This window comes from Pelobates fuscus, chromosome 7 (genome assembly GCF_036172605.1).
Source record: "Pelobates fuscus isolate aPelFus1 chromosome 7, aPelFus1.pri, whole genome shotgun sequence".
In the NCBI taxonomy this organism is placed as follows: Eukaryota; Metazoa; Chordata; class Amphibia; order Anura; family Pelobatidae; genus Pelobates; species Pelobates fuscus.
Genome location: NC_086323.1, coordinates 140,750,726 through 140,764,993, shown reverse-complemented (window position 1 = coordinate 140,764,993; position 14,268 = coordinate 140,750,726). Strand labels below are relative to the sequence as shown.

The window sequence follows — 14,268 nt, the reverse complement described above, 5'->3', positions numbered from 1 at the left end:
GTTCCGGTTGCCGATGCCAGTTGCAGCACTACAAGCAGCCCAAACCGACCTGATCATCCGCTTCCAATCTCTCCAAGACAGAGCCATCCTCCTCGCAGCAATAATGGGGCAGACTCACCTCCTGTTTGAAGGCTCCTCACTCTCGTTCTTCCCAGACTTAACCCGAAGCACCATTGCATGGCGCAGGGTCAGTGACAGAATGTCCTATACAAATCGGGGCTCCTGAGAATACACATCTTTACACATCAGGGCATCTCATACCCAGTAAAGATTCCAAACTACAACAGCTAGGCCTGCCTTCACCATCAAGAAAGGACAGAACAGGCCTATCACAGCTAGACCCCTCCACCATAGCAGAATTCACCCCCGCACAACTCAGCGCCAAAAAACTGCACAAGGGGTGCCTTGAATGGACATGAACTTAAGTCCTGCATCCTATGCTCTCCAAATGTTTACCACCTCCACCACCGAGAACCGCAGTTTTCTCCTCTTGTATGCCAGATACGGCTATTCCCTTTTTGCTGAGTTCATTTTTTTTTTCATTTTATGTGTAAATAGTTACTTAGCTCGGTCCAGTTTCCCAAAATTCCATCTCATGTGGCTTAGAGGTCGATCCGAGACAGCTCTAACCCAGGGACAATGTTACCATACTTCCCTCCCCTCCTACCATCATCTACAAGCATTTATCGGCAATCTTACAACTTTGGACGGGGGACCCCACCATTTGGCTTACCGATAGTTAGCTCCTATACTCCTCTCATGACCTCATGGGGGCAAACTCATTCGTAATTCTATATCTGTATACTGTTGTTATAATTTCTTTTCATTTTATCATTACAAAAATTAATTCACCATGCTATTATCCTTTTGACAACAAATTTGTTTGATAGCACAACCAAAATGCTTAATGTTATATTGAATGCTTGTGCAATATAAAGATTGCAATATTTTACAGTCAATAATATGGTTAAGAGATCGTTAAAGGCTTTTATCTGGCAGTTTATTCAAGAAACATTAAATTATAGTGAATTTAACATCTAATCCACCATGCAGACAACAGCAGATGATTAGGGCAAATTCCACTATATACACTACTTGGCACTCTTACTCTAAACATTGAAATTAGTTTTTATGGAATAAACCCATTGTTTGCAAAAAAAAAAATAAAAAAAAAATTAAAAATAATGGATCGCCACAAGCCAAACCACTGTGAGTGTTTAATCAGGAACCTATCTGTAATCAAACTCTGTCTGAAATTACCAGAAACCATTTCCTTATATGGATTTCCGGTTTTCCGTTCTTCGTGGAATTCATATGAGTTCCACCGACGTCATTGCATCTTCCTCAACATGGATTATTAGGAGGAATGCATGTGCGTTCCACTGGCATCCACCGTTAACTGTCATCCATGTGGCTGCAAGTTCCTGGAACGTACATGCATTTCAACAGCATCGCAGTGATCCTTCATCCATTTTAGGACACAGAGTTATAGAAGCTGGAGTCCTTCTCCTCATTCTTCATGAGTCTGAATTCACATCATGTTTGTGAGTGTAACCGTGACATTTCATCATCTTGTCCAAACAAGCCAAATAACACCCGTCTGCAACAGGAAACTGGAAGTTAATTTTAGCAACGCACAATGACAGGTTATTAGAGAATCACAGGACAAGAATAAGGATCCTCCTTCTGGCATAATTAAAAATGTAAATAGAGCCTTTGACTTTTTTTATTTATTTATATTTGACGGGTAGATTAAACTTCTAAAATCCGACAGCGAACTGCCTTAATCTTGCTCAGTGTTCTTCAAACATGACCCGACGTGCTTTATTAATCTTGTTAATGTATAATGATGTCATGATTTCAAAGGTGAATAAAGGACAAGGCACATGTAATATATTAATAAAATTGTGATAAAGCTGGCAGTGGATCTTGTTTAACTTTTGTGGTGCCAATAAAACTGTATCAAAGCAGCTCAATTAATACAATCTTATTATAAGACTTTGATTTATGTGCTCTTTCGTCTCAAATATTTTGCTTAGGTAAATTCCAGAATACCATACTATGTTTGTTGTGTTGTATCCAACTTCTGGGGACATCATATAAAAATCAGGCATGTTCACACTGGACTATCTGAACTGTTTGCATGGGCAATTCTGCAGGGGACGAGCTAGCATCACTGGCATGTATACAGTCTCCTACTCCACCTTTTTAAGAGTTGATGCTTCTCACCTCTTCAATAGAGATCATATATTTAAAAGAAGTGGGGTCTGTAGTGGGGGAGTTAATCAGTAGCGGACAGTGATTTTTTTTTTTTTACAACTTTGGACCATTTTTGTAATTTTTTTTTAATTATTTTGGCATCCTTCTGTTGCTGATCAGAATTTATTTCCTACTAAGAATATTTAATTTTTAATCATCTTACAACTGTTTGACTATTTTCCTTGCTAAATATTAAGTGAATTATGCAGTCTATAGTAATACACCTAAATACCTTTGAGTAGTCTACATATTATAGATTATTCACTACACTGGAAATTTAGGCCAAAATGTCTCAAATGTAAAAACTGCTGGCTTGCACAATTTTAGACCTAACATACTAGAATCCATTTTTTGTTCCATAAATTAAAGTCAATGTGTATCATGCGATAGAAATAGTGTTGCCCTTATATTCAGTAGAATAGTTAGACTTGTTGGTTCTTATGCTGTTTTACTCAATGCTGCCATGCGACTGACTAAATAAAATTATTTTCTCCTCTCATTGTAACAGGTCATTTCCTCGTGGCTTTGGCTGAGGAGCCAGATGTGTTACATCATGTATGCGCAGAGGGGGACTGTTATCCAGCTACTGGGAACCTTCTCATTGGAAGGGATAAGAGTCTCACCGCCACTTCCTCCTGTGGGATAGAAACTCCTCAGGAATACTGCATCGTTAGCCATCTCCAGGTACAAAACTCCATAAATGATGAAGTGAACGGTGTTCTCTACAAGCAGTTAAAGCATCTCTGTAATTTGTTTCTTTAAATTTTCTTTTCCTTATGCCCCATGTATCTTAATGATTATACTCCCCACTTTATTTTGTATTTGTTATATTTCCTTCCTTGTGCTGGATCTCAATAGCTGTGTGCCGCCATTTTGTCTGCTCTGTCCAAAATATCTGCAGTTTGCCCTTCTATGTGATTCTTTTGACTGATGCATTGTGGGTAACTGCTTAAATTATCTTAGCTCAAGCTCCTCTCATTGCCAAAGATTGTCAGAATTCATTGTCCCCATAAGAAAACTAATCCCTATTGTGTTTAACATACATACAGCTTTCCAGACCCATAGCTGATGTGCTATAATAAAGTAGACATTGTACTTTTTTTTTTTTTACAGTTTTTTCATGATTTTTTTGAGTGCGATACAAATTGATACAAATTATATATCACACACTTTTCATTAATTTCCTTTCCAAACCTTCTCATTTATTTTAAACGTGGATATTACAAGCTGACCTTATTAGAGTCATGTCCTTGGAGTCGAATTCTTTGCTGTGCTAATCTCAGAGATAACATTGAAATGCCAAGCTAAAAGGGAGAAACCAAGCCGGGAGTACACTTTAACATCAGCGTTTCACATTCCGAGTAGATACAGTATGACATGGTCTCTCTCTTAGAGCCTGAAGAAGGCAACTTCAAATGTAGAAGACCTGGGAACATTTCCAAGATCCTCACTGAAACATGTAAACTGTGGAGGAAAGTTCTAAAACTCGAGCAAAATTCTAAAAGTGGGGCAAACACTAGAGAAACCAATGCAATCAGCAGATACATTCCGCTTGTGAATTCCACAGCACTTGTAGAAACTTCCAACATTTCTAAGAAAACATCAGTTTGATAACTTTTAACCTACAACCAAATGTTTCTTGAATTATAAAGGATTAATGTCAAAATGCCTGGCAAATGTTGCAGTGAAAAAAACAATTTCTCAGCAGGTCATCATAAACCGTCTAAATCCTCAAGAGGACTACTTAGAAACTGGTACCCCATTTTTATGCCAGAAAGTTGGTTTAGTAGCCTCTCTGATTCACATCAGACCAAATACTTTGGCGGACGTAACAAGCAACCTTAGTAAACCATGAAATACTGGTGGCCCGCTGTAGAATTGATCTGTCTACATACACATGTCCGCAGACCTCTTTACATTACGTTTATCTTTAAGATGGGCTTCAACATTACAAGATGTTCTGATGAGAGCAGGCAATGTCTGAATAGTATATCATATTATTGCTCTGCAAGGGTTACTTTTCCAAGAGATGTGTTCATATATAAACCTTTCCTACCTGTGGCAGGTCTACATATTCATTGATTTGGAAATGTTCCCAGATTTTAAACGTCTCAAATTGCAATCTTCAATTCAACCCAGCACCCTTCTTAGACAATAGGGTGTATTCACAAAACCATAAACTGTAGATAAGCGACGAGAGAATTGCAAGTATTAGGCCAGAACCGAGTAATTAGCCAAACCGAGTAATGAACTGAACTGGAGAATTTTTAAAATTTGTCTATTTTGGTCTAAAAAAAAAAAAGTCAGTTCCTTTGTTGGTTCTTTACAAATCCAGATTTAGTAAATAATCCCCAGAGAGTAATAATGCTGTCTCTAAAATGCTTCAAATACATAAAACAAAAATACATTTTATTTTAGCAGGGACAATTCTGGGAAATCACTTTAACGAGATTCCTTTCCAGGATAACTGTTCAAAAACATTAATTTTAACTTTGTAAATATTCTTTTCCTAAGTATACTATTTTTCCAGTCCTGTTCCCTTGGGGAAGCTATGTAGAGTTGAAAAGTTGAAGAAAAAAAAGAAAAATACAATTTCCAATGACATTTAGCCACAGGGCAGGCACATCACAGTGTGCTAAAGGGTCCCATTATGCCATTAATCAGGATAGACTAAGAATCCTGTATTCAGCATTATAGACATTATCACGCCAAATTGCCACATTCAATTAAACCAGAATATAGTTTGCAGGAGATAATGTGAGATGAGCGGTGAGATATTTACTAACAATCTTTCAGTTATTTAATATACAACTCCAAAGAACTACCTTATATAAAAGTTGTGACTAATATTTAAAACCTTGTCCTTCATAAAAAGATACAGAATGGTTAAACTAGGGTCCGTTACTAACAATCAAGGACACGAGTATACTACCAGTGGATAAGGGATATATATAGGAAATGTAAAAAAAAAAATATTTTTTAAAGTGGCACTGTCATCCGGAGAGGTGCATAAACTATTATTAAAAAAAACAAAAAAAAAAAACCTGCCCTTATCTTGTATTGATACATTTTAAATCTGTTTCTAATAAAATAAAAACATACAAATAAAGCAGAATAACAGTGTATTTTTATGCACAGAGAGTCTGAGACATTTTTGGGGAGAGTTATAAAAGTGTTGTGTTTTGAAAAGTGCAAAAGATGTAAATGGGAAGGAATAAAAAAAATGGAATACACATGCCGGTCCACTGGTTTCCCTTGCGATTGCCTCACATTTAGTACATTGCACCATTCTTTAGTACATGGTACTCCTAATTCTGTTTTATGGACCGTGGAGTGTGCAAATCATGATTGACTGCTGCATCATATCTTTTATGCCACCTTTTTTATCACGACCTGTCACTGAAAATGGTACTGGATATTTACTAAACAGTGCATTGTAGCAAACAGACAGCAAATATTAATGGCTGCTCTTGCAAAATTTACTGTTGTAAGCCTAATATAATCCTGTGCTCATGTTGTTCTCTCACCAGTGATTTTGCTTATTTCTCCCCCTCATTCCTGTTTTTAAGTGTATATAACAAAAGTGCTTTTTTCAGAACAGAAAAAAAATCAGAAATTACATAGATTGACCTGCAGTCCACATTTGGCATATATTTTGCTGACCAGTCAGTACAAAGGCCCTACTCTACAGGGATGGTTCAAATAAAACAATGGACGGGTATGGAACAGGTCCTCCCATGCTTCCACCTGTGGTCATCAGGTGGACCGCTGGGAGTTAAATGTAATAATGGAGTGTGGATAGACCACTGCTCTCACCCATGACCAGCAGACGAGGGCTAATAAATAAAATAAGGGATATCCTGGTGTTCCCTTCTGGGGGCTACTTATTAAAATAAACGGGGAGACCTAGTGCCTAGTAAGTATGGCCCACTTTTATGCTACAGGTGTGAGTTTAATTAATTAATTAATGTAATAACCCAGGAGGGAACCTAATGTCTGGGGATGGGAGTTAAAATTTGTTTGAATAAATAAAGATTTAAGAGTTTAGAAGACATCTGAGGCAAAGATACCTTTTTTTTCATGGGTATTAGACTTGTTGCCCCCCTCCCCACTATTATTAGGGTGAGGGTGGTTGGCAGGTTTTTTTTATTTGGGAGGTGGCTAGGGGTTTGGGAACCCCTTGCAACCACATGGGGTTAGAGGTATGGAGAATGGCCAAGATATTGTGGGATGAACAATGACATGTCTACCCCCTTCTATATTTAAAAGTAGCACCCACCTGCTGTCCATGGGTGAGAGCTTGAGGGAACATTACTTCCCTTTGTTTATTAAAGTAACAGTCCTCACCCATGGCCCAAGGGTGGGAACTGGGATGACATTAGATCGTCTACTCAATTATTAAATTAATATCCCAACCCGCAGCCCATAGTTGGGGTCTCGAAGGATATCAGTTTCTCCCGAATGCCCCATTTATTTTTAAAATAATAGACCCCACCTTCCTCCAATGGCTGGAGTAAGGAAAGGGAAGTAGACCCCCCCCCTTTATTTTAATAAGTAGCATGACCATGGGTGAGTGTGGGGGTCCTCCTTGTTTTTATACAGGGCCCAACCGAAAGTGATTAGCCGATATGGAACAAATCTCCTTCAGCTATATTTTCAGTAAAACTATTTTGTCCCAAAATGTTAAATTCACTTTTTGAATTTACCTTTATATTCCTGACAGTTCACACGTTAGTGAATAACTCTTTTACAGGTTTATACACTAAAATGAGAATTCAAGGTGGATTCAAAGTGAATTTAAAATTAATGGTCAAAATAGCCAAACTTGACAAATTCTCTATGTCTGCTATTCTTTCAATTTGTCTACTCAGGTATTAAATGTGAAAAAATAGTTTCAGAAAGTTTAGGTTAAATACTTGTTGCAGATTCTTAACTGCAGTGATAAGAGTTTACTGTTTATTCATACAATGAGTGGGTAGCAATAGGTATGCACCCTCCAAACCACACTGTCTTCTGTAAACATGAACACCCCCTCCTTCTACTGTCTCTCCTTAATCTATTTAATGATGAGTGAATGATGCTCCAGGCTCCAAACATTTAATCAATGTGAATTACCTTTGAGCTTTTATTACTATTTCATTGGTGTAGATACTTATTATAAACTTGAACCCTTTCCCTTGCAGGGTTTTAAAGGGATAGTATTAGCACCATAACTACTACAGAATGCGGTACCAGGAGTCTGCTGAAGCCACAAGCAGTCAAACTGTTTGCAAACATTTTATCACTTACCTGGGTTTTTTGGTCTAGCTTCCCATTTAGATATCACTAGAGTGGAAGTCTCTACTTTATTGACATTTATGCTACCTGTCTTTGGAATGAATTAATTGGCTGAGAACACTACGTACAACACTGCGGCAAGGCGCCAAGGGACTACTTGGTGGTTAGACCACCCCTTTAGTCACATTTTATTGTCACAGAAGCAGTTCTACTAAACAGGGTTGCAATGGTTGCTCCAACCAAAAAACAAACAAACAAACAGTGTTTTACTAAAACACTGTTTTTTGCTAGGAGTAACCCTTATTGGAATCATCCTCCACTCCTTTAAAAAAAAAAAAAAATTTAAATAGTAAAATACCTTTAAGCATGCACCAAGATCTCCCTGCAGCATGAATCATATTCCGTGACATCACTTGCTCGTACTGCAGTCCAATGAAATTCTCGTAGAGAAGCATTATTTGACCTGATACTCATGAGTGGTAATTGCTCATGTCCTAAGCCAACGAGATGAAGCGGGGAGACAAAGGCAGGTATAGGGATGGCCAGAGGACAGCAAAGACAATGCCATGACTGGACATCTGTCGCCAGGGTGCAGTTTGGGCTACAATTTGCAATTTCAATGTCACTTCTGCACAATTCCCATTTTAATGAATGCAATCCAATGGATTTTAATCACAATATACCAGATTCTAAAAAAAATAAATAAATTTGAATTGAAAAACTTTGTTTAAACCCCTGTTTTTTCTGAAATGTAATTGTTCATTCAAAAAGCAGTGAATTGTGCCGAACTGAAAATGAAATTCCTGAATTTATATCGAAATACTCATACTGGAAAACCTCTACAACTCAGCAGTAATTCCAACTTAGTGCACAGAAGATATCACCATAAATAGTGTAGTGCTACTAAAAAAAAACAAAAAACCCAAAAATATAAATACAAGTGCAATTTTTATAACACTTGTAGGAATAATATCTAGTATATATCTAGTAGGAAAATGTGGTTTTCAAAACGATTTTAAATATCTGTAAAAACAAACAACATCCGCGAGTCTTGAAGATTTGTACAACTGCCCTTTAAAAAATACCCAAAATAAATACACTCACAAATCCCAGAGCCACTTCAAAAGTTGTAAGTCTTAAATGACCACTATAGGCACCCAGACCACTTCAGCTCAATGAAGTGGTCTGGGTGTCAGGTCCCTCTAGTTTTAACCCTGCAGCTGAAAACATAGCAGTTTCAGATAAACTGCTATGTTTTACTGAGGGTTAATCCAGCCTCTAGTCTCACTGACAGCCGCTAGAGACGCTTCCGCGATTCTCACTGTGAAAATCATAGTAAGAAGACGCTGGACGTCCATAGGAAAGCATTGAGTAATGCTTTCATACAGGCTGTTTCAATGCGCGCGCGGCTCTTGCCGCACATGTGCATTCGGATCTGACGTCGACAGGGGGTGGAGAGTTCCCCAGCACAGAGGGAGCCTGGCGCTGGAGAACGGTTAGTGGCTGAAGGGATTTTAACCCATTCAGCCCAGCGGGAGGGGGCCCTGAGGGTGGGGGGCCCTAATGACCCTATAGTGCCAGGAAAACGGGTTTGTTTTCCTGGCACTATAGTGCTCCTTTGAGCCAAAAATGCTCACATAAAACTCTAAGAACATCCGGCTTCCACTGTGCTCTCACTGATTGCGCGATCCATATCGCTACGGTCACATGAGGAATTTTTTGGTCCTCCTCCAAATTGTCACTTGCGATGCATTTTGCCCTATAACTTGGGCTTCCTCCAACAATCAATCCTGGGTGTCTCTCCTCCTTATAAAGACCCTCTTCCTGTTTCAGGCCTTATTATAGAGGAACTCCTTTATAAGGAGGAGAGACACACAGAAAAAGTCTCACAAGGGACGATTTTGAAGTGGACCAGGAAACTCCCTATGTGAATATAAGTGTTGTTTGTTTTTACAGATATTTAAAATCGATTAAAAATGTTATGTTCACTGGGTGGTAACCAAGTCTCTTGGACAAAAGGAAGGCATGAAAAGCCAAACATTGGTTGCATATTTTCAGGTTAGCTGTGAGGCCCACATATTCAGCTTTGTTATTTTAATCAATCATGTAGAAACCGCATCAAACCTTTACAGTGTAAAACTAATTCAGGACCCAGCCAGATGCAGCTGTGGTATTTTGTAGTTTGTGTGTGTGTGTGTGTGTGTGTGTGTGTGTGTTTTCCTATTTAAACTCTAAGCACCAGAACAACTTTTGCATAATGAAACTGTTTTGGTGTATGACACTCAATTCTCTGCCATTTAGGAGTTAAATCGCATTGTTTATGCAGCCGCTGCTCTTTCCCTGGTTGTGACTCACACTTCCTTCCTACACACTTTGCGGAAATATTGTTATTTTTCAAACTGTCTTTATTCCAGTATGTTTAGTTTATAAGTTCCTATCTCCTGCTTTGCCAATGACCTGCTAGAGCCTACAGTGGCCTCCTGTGTGTGATTTAAGTTCAGAGCTGGAGATAAGCTGCAAAATCTGATTGAAAATGAAACCATTTTTTATGGAGGCTGGGGAGCCACAGCCAGAGAAGGTGTGGCTATGGTAGCATAAATAAAAACAAAAGTGGTTTAACTCTTAAATGGCAAAAAATAGTGCAGGGAGACTGCAGGAAAATTATCTATACACTAAAACTGCTTAAGCTTTTAATAAATCATCATCCTATAGCATTGCACTAAATATATATTATGTGGATAGTCTCAAAGACTGTTTGATAGCACTCTGAAAATAAATTGATACCATGTATTTTCTAAATGCCAGGATTCTGAAAAATGCTTCATCTGTGATTCCCGAGAACCACACCAAAGGGAGAACCACAGAATTGGAAATGTTATATACCTAACTGGACCCAACGGAGAGAAAACATGGTGGCAATCAGAGAATGGTGAGAGATAAACCTCTTGTACTTTTTTAAAATGTATATATATTTTTTATTTTATTTTATTTTTCATAGCCTCTAGAGGCGTTTCTTGACCTTTCACAGAGTTTAACTCCTTGAAATGACGCTGGATGTTTTCACTCTTTCAGTCAAAAGACTATGCCCTGCACCACTGGGCTTGTTCAAAACAATGAGCTGTGGCTTAGACATTGACAACTAAACCTGGGTGCGCCACAACCACCAATCTAGGCTGTAGTGGTTATACAGCACTAACCATGAATCCCTGCACTACCTTAACACCGTAACTAACGGGAACCCTAACCTAAAAATGTCATGTGAAATAAAAGATATATAACAGTTAAGCATGTATTAATCAAAAATAGTACCATCTTGCAGTACAGTAACACAGTAAAAGGTTATTCTTTGGGAAAGAATGAAGCAAAAGGAACAGCACATATTAAGGAATTGGACAAACTGTGCTTTGCAGGGAAATGTTGTTAGAATAATAGAATGTTTTAGGGTAAAGAGAAGTAAGCACATAGCTCTGTAGAGATGTGGAGGGCAAAAGGAAGCTCTGCATAATGGAGTTAGCATAAGTCTCCACTTTTACTGGTCTGGTACTAACATGACAGCATGGAGTAAGGAGCAGGGCCGGCCTTAGGCATTTGGGCGCCCTGTGCAAAAAATCTTCACAGCGCCCCCCCCCCCCACTCCTTACCCCTTCCCACACACCCTGTCACACACACACACACAGGCAGGCAGACAGCCATACACACACACAAACACACTCAGGCAGTCATACACAGACAGCCACACACAAACACACACAGACATAGAATGTGACGGCAGATAAGAACCATTCGGCCCATCTAGTCTGCCCAGACAGTCACACATAGGCAGTCACACACAAACACACACACACACACAGGCAGACAGCCACACACACAGCCACACACAAACACACAGGCAGACAGCCAAACACACACAGACAAACAGTCAAACACACACAGACAAACAGTCAAACACACACAGACAAACAGTCAAACACACACTGTCAGACAGCCACACACACACAGACAGACACACACACACACACTGGCAGACAGTCACACACACACACTGGCAGACATGCACACACACACACACACGCGCAAACAGTCTCACACACACACGCGCGCAGACAGTCACACACACACACGCGCAGACAGTCACACACACGCGCAGTCTCACACACGCGCAGACAGTCTCACACACACACACACACACAAACATAGGCAAATAGTCACACACACACAGGCAGACAGCCACACACACACAGTCAGACACACTCACAGACACACACTAACAGAAACACACTAACATACACAGACACACACTAACATACACAGACACACACTAACATACACACACACACTAACATACACACACACACACTAACATACACCGACACACACTAACATACACCGACACACACTAACATACACACACACACACTAACATACACAGACACACACTAACATACACACACACACTAACAGACACACACACTCACCCACATTAACACATTTTTTAAAATTTATTTAGACACCCCCCCAGCCTCCTTACCTTTGGGAATGCTGGGGGGGGGGGGTCTCTTCCTCCCTGGTGGTCCAGTGGCTGCTGGGCGGTCGGGCGGCGCTGGCAGGCGGACGGCGAGGGAGCACTTCCTCTGAGCTTCCTCTGAGGCTGGGAGCCGGAATATGACGTCATATTCTGGCTCCGCCTCCCAGCCTCACTGTGCGGCGCGCGAGGGAGCTGAGCAAACAGCTCAGAGGAAGTGCTCCCTCGCCGGCCGCCCGCCAGCGCCGCCCGACCGCCCAGCAGCAGCCCAGCAGGTCTGTTAGCCACAAGGCTAACAAGACATTTGCCTTGGGCATTTGGGGGCGGCTTTTTTTGCCGCCCCCTGGAAAATGCCGCCCAAGGCAAATGCCTTGTTAGCATTGCGGCTAACAGACATGCCGTGTGAGCTATGCAGCCGCAGGGCGCCCCCTGCTCCATGGCGCCCTGTGCGGCCGCACAGCTCGCACACCCCTAAGGCCGGCCCTGGTAAGGAGCATCCTGATTGTCTACGGGTAAATGTGGACACTTTGACAGTTCTTATATAGTAGTACTTTTTTTTCGCTTAAAACGAATATGTATAAACAATATGTCACGCAGGGCAGCAATGGCTTCAATGTCCCGCTGAATAAATTTTTCAAAAGCACCCTGTGCTATAATTGAGTTCGGTGATTTTTTTCTTCTCTAAACTAGAAGAATTGTTTAGGTTTACTTCTCCTTTCCCTTTTTTCTATTCTTCTTTCTTCTATTCACTTATCTCCTTGTTTATCTTGTCGTCTTCTCTGCCCTACTACCCATTAATACTCTATTTGACTTTCTTCTCTCCACTTTCCTCTATTTTAAACGCACCAATCACAATGTGCTTTTATAAAATCGTTAATAGGGTAATACTATTTATTTTGCAAAACTTTAACTTGCTCTGTATGTACAATGGATAAATAAATGTGGTCCTCCATAGCTATCAACTGGCACATAGCTATGGAGAACATAATCTAACCTTGCCAATCCAACTTTTATTGGACAGGCTGAAACTGTTACTTTAAAGAATGAAGAAGCAAAACTTGGCATGAAGAACATAAACATGTGGCAGAGCCAAAAAAGATGCTTGAACACCTAGGGTTCTCATTCTGGACGGCACTCCTAATTAAACTAAATCTGAATTTAACAGGCTAATTTACATATATTTGCATATAGTTAACCAACACAGAAAAATAAAACACAGTTTATTGTGAGGACTAAATTGGCTCTGTTTGATCCAACAAGTGGCCAATAATTCCACTGGAGATTCCAATGTGGCCGGTGTCCTATAAAACATTACATTACATTTTCTACTCAAGCAAATAAGACCTTAAGACCGCACTGAATAGTATGAACACATATCACTAGAAAATACAGACTGCTCACAATAATGTGAGATTTCCAAAGCGGCAAATTAATATACGAATAAATTTGCTGCATAGCTAAATTAAATCAAAATCTAACTATGTGGGTAATCAAAAAAAATAAAAAATAATAATAATAAAACATGCATCAGCAGCAACCCACACTGAGCGACTGAATATTAGATAAAAACGTTGGATGGGTGCGCCTAATAATTCACAATGGTATTAAATTAGGAGTTAATAGGCGCACACCAAGATTACATATAAACATATCTGCTTTAAACGTTTTAGTACAGGCTGCACAATTCCTGAGGTGTTATACCCATCAGCATTATTTGTTACAAAAACACCCATGTATATAGTCTAAGTCTTCAATATTGTAGTGAATAGCAAGAAGCAAATAAATTAAAAACGTAAAAACGTAAATAAATCAACATATAAAATTAGTACAACATGCAAAAATAATGCAAGTATGTTAAGAACTGTAAATTAGGAGCTGAGATAAATTAAAGAGATAAACGATGCATTAAACAGCTGTACACATTTGACAAGCCTGGAGAATGCACTTTAATACCATCTATTTATACGTTTAATTCTGAGTTATTTTGCATCCGTCTTCCCAGGTGTGGAGTCAGTGAGTGTTCGCCTGGACTTGGAAGCAGAGTTCCACTTTACACATCTCATCCTGAAATTCAAGGTAATGTGGGGTCAATGAAGCTATAGTTTAACAAAAAAAACAAAAAAATCAATCAATGAATAAAAAAAAATCACTACTGTACACATTGGAGACATGCATTGCAAGGCAAATCAGAGAATAAAGCCAATAACTTG

General features: G+C 39.5%; 1 protein-coding gene across 2 annotated transcripts in view; it reads left to right on the top strand.

Moving 5' to 3' along the window:
• The window catches only part of LOC134568267 (laminin subunit beta-4-like), a 148,637-nt gene that overhangs the window by 65,773 nt on the left and 68,596 nt on the right, over positions 1-14,268 (top strand). For both annotated transcript variants that reach the window (XM_063426713.1, XM_063426714.1), the window contains exons 3-5: positions 2,768-2,943; positions 10,342-10,465; positions 14,061-14,134. In XM_063426713.1, the coding sequence (XP_063282783.1) occupies positions 2,768-2,943; positions 10,342-10,465; positions 14,061-14,134 (374 nt within the window). The remainder of the gene's footprint in view (positions 1-2,767; positions 2,944-10,341; positions 10,466-14,060; positions 14,135-14,268) is intronic.